At 53.7% G+C, this 8,173-nt stretch overlaps 1 protein-coding gene across 3 annotated transcripts in view; it reads right to left on the bottom strand.

The window, feature by feature from the left end:
- Nucleotides 1–4,982: 4,982 nt before the first annotated feature.
- Nucleotides 4,983–8,173, bottom strand: part of TP73 (tumor protein p73) — a 34,767-nt gene continuing 31,576 nt past the window's right edge. For 2 of the 3 annotated variants that reach the window (XM_009889627.1, XM_009889629.1), the window contains 2 exons: nt 6,987–7,080; nt 4,983–5,303 (listed from right to left, as the gene is read on the bottom strand). In XM_009889627.1, coding sequence (XP_009887929.1) covers nt 4,983–5,303; nt 6,987–7,080 — 415 coding nt within the window. Of the gene's footprint in view, nt 5,304–6,986; nt 7,081–7,913; nt 8,047–8,173 lie in introns of all 3 variants that reach the window. The other variant, XM_009889628.1, reaches the window with a different exon arrangement.

Here is an 8,173-nt window from a genome sequence, read left to right as displayed (position 1 = left end):
CTCTTCCGACACTTTCTGCGAACCCTGAAAGGTGGGACAAAGCTTACATTAAGCCTAGTGTTGCTTTGGATTCGCTTTTCGGCAAAAACTGCCCTTGGAGCTGTTCCAATAGCAACTGCAATTGGATGTTTGTGTCTGAAACCCCGAAAAGGAATGGGTGGGTGTGAAAACGAGGAATGAGATTCATCACGGTTAAGTTTAAGGCCCGTGTTGTGCAGGAGGTGAGCGAGCTTCCCCGTAAGCAAAGACGGGGTTTCACGGGCTGGGCTGCCGCCCCAGCGAGCACTGGTGTTCTCAGCGGGTGCCTGTGGAGCGCGACGGTGCGTGCAGCTCGGCGCACCCCTGCGTGGGGCGGTCAGCCTCCGAGGGAGCTGCTGGCTGGAACGGCCAACAGCTAACCTTGTGTCGGTAAATGAACGGGAATGGCTCGGCTTCGCTGGGGAGCGCGCTGCTTTTCTCACTTTGAAGTCAGTGAGACGGGTGAGGGATGGAGTGTTGGTCTGAAACTCTGTTCTGGGAAGAAATGGAAGTTGGGAGGGAAAATGATGTTGGACCTTACTGGCATTTGTGAAGAAAGCAGCCGTTTATAACAGCAGGAGACCCTCGTCTAGAGGCCTGGCTGCCCAGAAGGAATACAAGTACTTTGGTTCTGCTGGCTGCATGGACAAAAATATAGGATTTTAGTCACAGGACAGAAAAGAGAGGAGGCTGAAACTTTCTTTTTAAAATCTGAGGCCCCGGGTCCAGGAGCTGAAGAAGGATGCCGTGGTGGGCAGCGATACGCTGAAAGGCAGAGCAGGTGATGATACGGGTTTCACCCAGTGCTTTGTTCCTGTCCCTGCAGGCAAGGAACCCCCCGTGATAACCAAAGAGCAGTTTCTCTGGACGATTCAGGTCGCTGCAGCTGCTGAACAGTCCTGGAGAAACGGATCTGCTGTTGACTTGCGCAATGAAGCATTAGATTCATCTGTAATCAAGACGGAGATAATGTGATGCACGCTGCTGGGTCCTGAGGTGAAGGATAACCGTTAAGCTCTGCTACAGTGAGGTCGTTCCACCTGGTGATGTCTCCACTGTAACCTGATAGTAAGACTTGCGGTTTTGATGTTTCCGCCGGGAATGCCCAGAAGTCGGAGGCACTTTTGAACAAGAGGCGCTCAGTGCTGAGGCTGCGGATGTTTCTTAACGTGTCGGTCAGAGCCCTGGAGTAATTCTGGGCAGTTTCATCCCGGCGGCTTTTCCTCCTGGAGAGCTCTGCTGGCTGTGGAGCTCTGTTTCCCTGGGAGAAGACCAGTGCTCCTCAGGCTGTGGTAAGGTGGTGTAGACCACCACCAGCCGTGATGGGAACGGTGCAGGTGAGTGGCTTTCATGGCAGCATCGCAAGCGAGATGACATAACGCTCCAAAAAAATACAGGAGCATCCGATTGGTCCATGCTCATTTCCCTTCAATATACACAGGAATGTGACTTCTATGCTGAACTCGCCTCTGGGCCTCCTATTTATTGTTTTGTTTGTTTTTTTTACTGGTTTTGTAAATCTTTTTGAAAAGAAGTGATGATCTAACTTTCTTGAGGGGTGAGGAAAAGAAATGAAAAAGCAGAGAGGGAGAGCTGCAACCGTCCCGACGTTAGAGAGATGAGAGACTTCGTAGTAAGGCCATAAATTAAGGCTATTCCGAGGAGGAACAACGCGCTTGGGCATTTCGGTAATAAACACTGCATTATTAAAGGGGTTTTTCAGAATGCAATCTGTGAATTTGGACAGGGGCCCTGTACAACATCTGATACTGGGACATGCGGCTGCCGGTGGGTTGTTCCGCGCCCGGGCTGAGCGGTGGCCGCGTTGCTCACTGCAGCAGCAAGGAGGAGGCTGCTGTTTTCCTGGCTTAAATACAAATGCTGGATGTTAACGTTTCAGTAGCAAAACTGAACTAATAATCATGTTCTTGGAGTGTAGGCAGGACATCTGATTACGTGTTTCAAAGGTAATGTTTTTTACAGTCCAGCAGATCTGGAATACACACCACAGAAAAACATAGTGCCTTCAACAACAGGCGAGTCTGCTTTTCAACCAGGTTCTTTGTTCCTTTTTATTCTTGTGTTGAGCTTATTGCAGATGTATAGATCCGACTGTTCTTGTCTGTTTCTCACACGCGGGTTTTCAAGGTAGTTGAAAGCTTTTTTAATTGTATTAAAATAACGTTCTCGCCTTGAGTGTTAGTTTATAAACAACACTTCTTGCAAGATTCTTTAGTTCAATCAATTTCCAGTTCCTACAAACGCAATATATATTACTAAAACTAGAAATAGCGGTGACATTTGTAACTAAAGACAGTTCTTTCACGGAAATTGTTTTTAACGGTGTAATTTTTCAAACTCAGAAAAGCTATGTCTTAACGATAAAGATTGCTATCAATTTCGTTCTCTATTTTCTAGTCATTTATTGAAAAACAAAAAAAGTTCTAGCCATGAAGGAGTAGCCGTTTGCCTCTTTGTGTTCACTACAGCAATTTATTAGCAGCAAGCGGCTTTCTTTTCCTTTTGCCGGGGTTTCCAGGCTGGCTGTGTGCAGGCGCGACTCCTGCGGGGTGTCCGCCTCCCTCGGAGCGGCGCTGGGAAGGGACGGCAGCGCGGAGCTTTCGGGGCGGGGGGAGGCTGCTGGCGCACGGGGAGCACACTGCTGGCACTCCCCCAGACCAGTAACCCCAGTCGCAGGGGAGAGCTCCCCACTGCCTCAGCCTGACGTGGGTGAGGAGCAGAGGGCCTGTTAGCGGCACTCGTGCTTTGGCAGCTGCTCCTGCGCCGAACCCCGTCTCTTCGTAGCTTCGTGGGGGCGCGGTGAAGCAGAGCATCTTCAGACCCTTCCAGGTCTTACGCTTTAAGGCTTATGCTGGAATAGGAGGACACTTTCCATACAATATAAGCAAGACTTTAGTTGCCAGATGTTACAATTCCCACATGTGCTTTTATTGTGTTACAAAAAAAAAAAAAAAAAAAGAAACCACAGCTATAAAAATAACACATTTTCCAAAGATAACATTACAAAAAATACCATTCATACCGTGGTTGGAGTGTATCAGTTAATACTGCCGGAAGAAGCCTTAGTTAACATTGAAAACATGAATGATTGTTTCAAAACCTTTAAAGCATTAAAGTGCTTTAATTAGCTGTTATCTTAGGACATAGGTTCACATTTCAGCAGCGCCAAAGCAGTCGGGTTCCTCCGGTGTGGTGTGGAGGGGTGTGATGGCCCGAGGAGGGTGTGCGCGCACCGGGCTCAGCCCCGGTGGGAGAGCAGAGCGGAGCCCATCGCCGGAGGGGGAGGAGGCCACCTCCCGCGCGCCCACGGCTCGGAGCTGCTGGTGGACACCCAGACGAAGGCGGTGGAGGGAGGACCTGGGCCCGGGGACGGCTGTTATGGCACGTATGGAGTTCACGCTCGTTTTCCCAACGATCCTCCCCTTCGAGTGGGGACAGATACTGACCTGAAAGGAGGAGAAGGCGCATCTCTGGGACGAGCCCCGAATGTCGTAGCTGGGAATTGAGCTCTGGTTAGAGCGTCTGGGGCTTTCCCAAGGGTCTCCAAGCTCCTTCCCCATCCCAGGGGAGATGGGAAATAGTTGTAGGTTTGCCTCTGGAGGTCTCCATCGCAGAGGCAACGCGGGGAGGAGGTGCAGGAGTGGAGAGGTGCCTGGCAGCGTTGTTTCTGCATGGATGCCCTCAGGCTGCCCAAAATCTCGAGCGACCCGAGGTTGAGGGGCAGATGAAGCAGCTCTCTGCCCTCCCGCCCTCCCTCCGCACAGCCGCAGCCCCTCTGATGCGCCTTTCGGAGACCTCTTGTGGGATGTCGCCTCTCAAAGCGTGCAGTAGGGGAGGGAGGAGGGAACACACCTGCTTGTGTCCTGGCTTTCTGCTGAGGCTTTTTTTCAGCCCGAATCAACAGACAAATTATGCCTGGAAAAAAATGACCAGGAACAGAAAAAAAAACCCTGGAGAGCCCTCACGTGGCCGCCCAGTCCACCTCCTCGTTCCATAGTGGGACCAAATTTACGCCTCCCGTTTTCCCGCTCACCTGTCTGCAACCCCCCCGGGGGGAGCCGGGAGGGATTATCCAGAGCTCTGCCCCCCCGGGAGGAGTCACCGGCTCACCCCCTCCCCTGCAATTGCCTGAAAGAGATTCAGAGGAGGAAAAAAAATTGAATTTTGAATAGATAAGGCTGGAGACATGATTTTCGGCATGTTTACATGCTAGAACATGAAATTAATTTACTTGACACTATAGTGTCTCAGGAGTAAGTATCAATTTTTATAGCTTACATGAAAATAAATCTTTTTTTCCTTACAGCACAATGAGTATACTGTATGTACATTTGCTTCTGTTTATATACACAAATATTTAGGTACATGAACACATCAGGAACTGACAAACAGGTTCTTTTCTGCTCTACGAAGAACTGAAGGGAACGGGTACTTTTTGGCAGTCCGTCGGGAAAGCAGTTTGTGTCGCTTTGCATCAGTCACTGGCAGATGTCTGCACGGAGAAGGGAAGGGGTGAGGACTGGTCCTCAGCGCAGGGATGAAGAGCTCTCGGTTTGGACACCACGGAGAATGCGGAACGGGGGTAGGAAAGCGGTAACGAAGGCTGCTCTCGGGGAGAGGAGAGCGTGTCGTCCTTACGCCACGTCTGCCGGGTGATTGGATCCTCCCTTAAAGCACAACCCAGCGTAAAGCACCGGCAGGTGGAACGACCGCGCTGCGTTGGGTGACCCGGCTCGGCCGCCCCCTCTGCCCCTCGGCTCTGCCCAAGCCACCGCGGGTTCCTCGCCACCTCCGGCACGGCTCGGGGATGCGCTTTCTCACATCGCTTGCAGTTCCCCTCCGGACAACAAAATTAGACTTTTCCAGACACCCGAGGCTGAAAATATTTTTCAGGGGGGGTTTCGTTTCCCCCCCGGTCTCGGGCTGCTGCCTCCTGGAGACCCTCAGTTGATCTCTCCCTCCGTGAATTCTTCCTTTATGGACTGTTTGCGAGATTTGCAGTCCGGGAGGTCGAACCCAAAGTCTGCCCACTCGTCGGCCCCGCCGCGGTTGGGGATGGTGATGGTGTGGCGCACGCGGAAGTGCACGGCCTCCATGACACGCTGCCGCTGCAGCTCGCCCGAGCTGCCGATGGAGATGGTGGAGGCGTTGCTGCTGGAGCGGATGAGCTGCTGCGCCCCGTAGTCGTGGCTCTGTTTGAGCTCCTGCAGACCTCTCCAGATGATCATCCTGTACTGCTCCGGGATCTTCAGTGCTCCGAGATCCTGGAAGAACAACGCTGCTGAGGCATGGCCGGCAGAGACACGGCTGTACCGGCGGGAGTGAGCCCCGGACCCCTGAGCTCGTGCGTCAGGGGGTGCACGTGGGCATGATGCCACCCAGTGGTGGCGGGGCTGGACCTGCCCTGGGACGTGGCACCGAGCCCACGGGTGCATCCCCTGCGGGCCAGTCCTCCTGCGTAACCAACGGCCAGTTACCCAAACTGCAGCTTTGCAGGTTAGAAATTTTGGTTGGTTTTTTTTTTTTTTCATTTTTGGGTGGGTTCACATCAAACCGATGTGACAGTGGGAGGGAGGGGATCTTTCCCCTTGGGACGCAGGTTGCAGAGCACCATGAGAAGCGTCCTCGTGTCTGTTCCCCCTGGGCGAGGAGCCGTCGGCCACACTGGCTTCTCTCCCGCTCCGGGACCGGGGGGGTTTTTCTGCACCCGGGGACCGGTGTCGCGCAGTGATGCACCGGTGTGTGCAGCGGCGGGCGGGTACCGCGCTACGGGCTGTGGGCGTAAAGCCAAAGGAGGTCGATAACCTCCGGTGTGCGGGTCCCTCACCAGAACGGTCACCCTCATAGCGGAGAGCTGCCAGAGATCCACGTTAATGCCGAACACAGAGACTCACGGGAGCGTTAACCAGAGCAGACAGCGAGTATGCAATTAGTAATTACAAATGCCGACTCGGACACACAGCTCAGCACCCTGATACGAGTTTTGGCCATACCAAACGGTTCCTTTGACAGCTCACAGATGGTCACGGAGTTAGTTCAGAAAATGGTCCAAAACCAGACTAAGGTTACGCAACTGGCCCCAGCTACCAATGAAAAATCATCGTGTCTCCATCAGCTGCATCGCCCACGTGTGGCCTCGCGGTCGCCGTACCGGCCAGGCAGGCGACCGCGCTACAGACTGCCTGGGGGCACAACGGCGTCGGGGCAGGAGCTTCGGCTCAGCCGAAACACGGACTCTGGGATTCACAGGGCTTGCTACAGCTCAAAGGCATTAACATTTTTGGTTTTTTTCCTTTCTTCTCATCACCCTGATGGGCCGGAGAAGCCCCTGCCCCGGTGCCGCGCTCGGTATCGCCACCGAGAGACCGCGCTTTAACCGAGAACGGCAGCAGCAGACACTCCGGGCAAGCTCAGGCATTTCTAGCATTCCCTCTACCGTTTTTCACGCCGGCTTCTGCCTGACCTGGGCTATTTCATTCCAGGGTTCCCTTAATACCAGTGCCCTGGGCTTAACTCCCTTCTTTCAGCCTCTTTTGCCTTAAAGATTAACAGGGGAAGAGGTAGGATCAGATTTAAACCTCCCTGAAGCGCAGTGGAGGTGTTCCCGCGGGCTCAGCGGGTGTTGGGGTATTTTGCTGAGCGCCTCAGACGGGTTTTCTGTGTCTGGTGGAAAATCTACCTGAGGTCTGGTCTGGGCATCTTTTAGCTCTTTTGTTTTTGACAGTCTGGAAGAACCAGTGGAGACCACCGTGGTTGCTACCGGTGACTGAGCTAAATCTGAGGGACCAGAAAGGATGCGTAAACGGGAAGGATAAATCCTGGGGAGCACATGTTCTGTGTGACGGGTTGGTGCACGGGTTTCCCTTTCCTTTAAAACGCTTTTGTCCTTTTCAGATCAACAGCTGATAGAAACAAGTGGTAAGAACAGATCTTCCCAAAGCATTTACCTCTATGGATAGGTTCTGCAGGTGGTAAATATTCTGTAACCCTTGTGAGGTGAAATAGTCGATGCAGTTTGGACACCCCAATCCTGTCAAAAAACTGCAGAAAAAATTTGGAAAATAAAGTGGCGTTAACTTCTCATGAACAAAAGCTGTGCTCGCAACCATCACTGCGGGGGCAAACCGTGTCTGGGGTCACTGCAAAGGCTGCGGGGAGTTCGCCCCACGGCGCTCCGGCCCTGCCTGCTGCCGTCCCACGGGTCACCTCCGCTGCCATTAACGTCAAAGCGAAGCACGGGACGATGTTCATTCCTAAAACTACACTTTTTCTGCTGCTCCTCAGAGGTTTCAGCTGAGTAACTTGCTGGGAATAAGCGGGGGGAGCGGGGGACGTGCCGGAGCGCGGGCAGCCTGGTGGGGCAGGGGGGGGTTGCGCATCACCCCGGACTGCAGCTACGCACCTCTCCTCGAACTGCTTCGCCGGGGCGCCCGGCGGAACGTCGGTGGCCTTTTTAAAGACTGAACCATTTAAAAGTGGCTGCAGAGCTGCTAAGGCGTCCCTGGTGAAAATGAGCCACGGGCACCGCTCTCCAGACGCTGCTGGCGAGGAGGGGGCAGGGGGAGGGTCCCACAGCTACGTGCCGGTTTGACATGCAGGAAAAGACTCGTTTGGATGCTTTTAATTTTCGCTTCAGCAAGGATTACCCAGATGGATGTATGTGAGGGCAATCGGGGTGTCTCTAACTGGGAGGTAGCTGGGCTTTGGTGTCTGAGATGAGAAGAATGGTCTGTGCGATTTCGTGAGCAGTGATTTCTCAGTGGGGACCAGTGGCCAGTTGACCAGTTGCTAGACAGATCGGAAGGTTAGACTGAGGGACGACAGCAAGAAACGTCAGAGGACAAGACAGACAGAGCATCGGTCGCCTTCCCTACCTGACGAGGCTGGGATCGGGGTTGTAGGGCGGAGGGGGGGTGCAGTGGGATCCGGAGACCATGGACTGGGATGAGTGACCCCCGTTCATTTCTCCGTTGGGTTGCATGGGGTGACTGTTCAGCATCCCGGGTCCTACGCGGCGGCGATGACAACGCAACAGACAGATCGTTAGATGTCAGCCCACCCGGGACAACCAACCGCGACCACGGCAGGGCCCCTGCCGTCCGACGGGCGGGGAGAGCCCCTGCCAGCACAGACC

The sequence above is a fragment of the Charadrius vociferus genome, unplaced genomic scaffold, assembly GCF_000708025.1.
Source record: "Charadrius vociferus isolate BGI_N301 unplaced genomic scaffold, ASM70802v2 scaffold477, whole genome shotgun sequence".
Lineage (NCBI taxonomy): Eukaryota > Metazoa > Chordata > Aves > Charadriiformes > Charadriidae > Charadrius > Charadrius vociferus.
The sequence above is the reverse complement of the archived record's forward strand: the minus strand, read 5'-3'. Positions and strand labels throughout refer to the sequence as shown.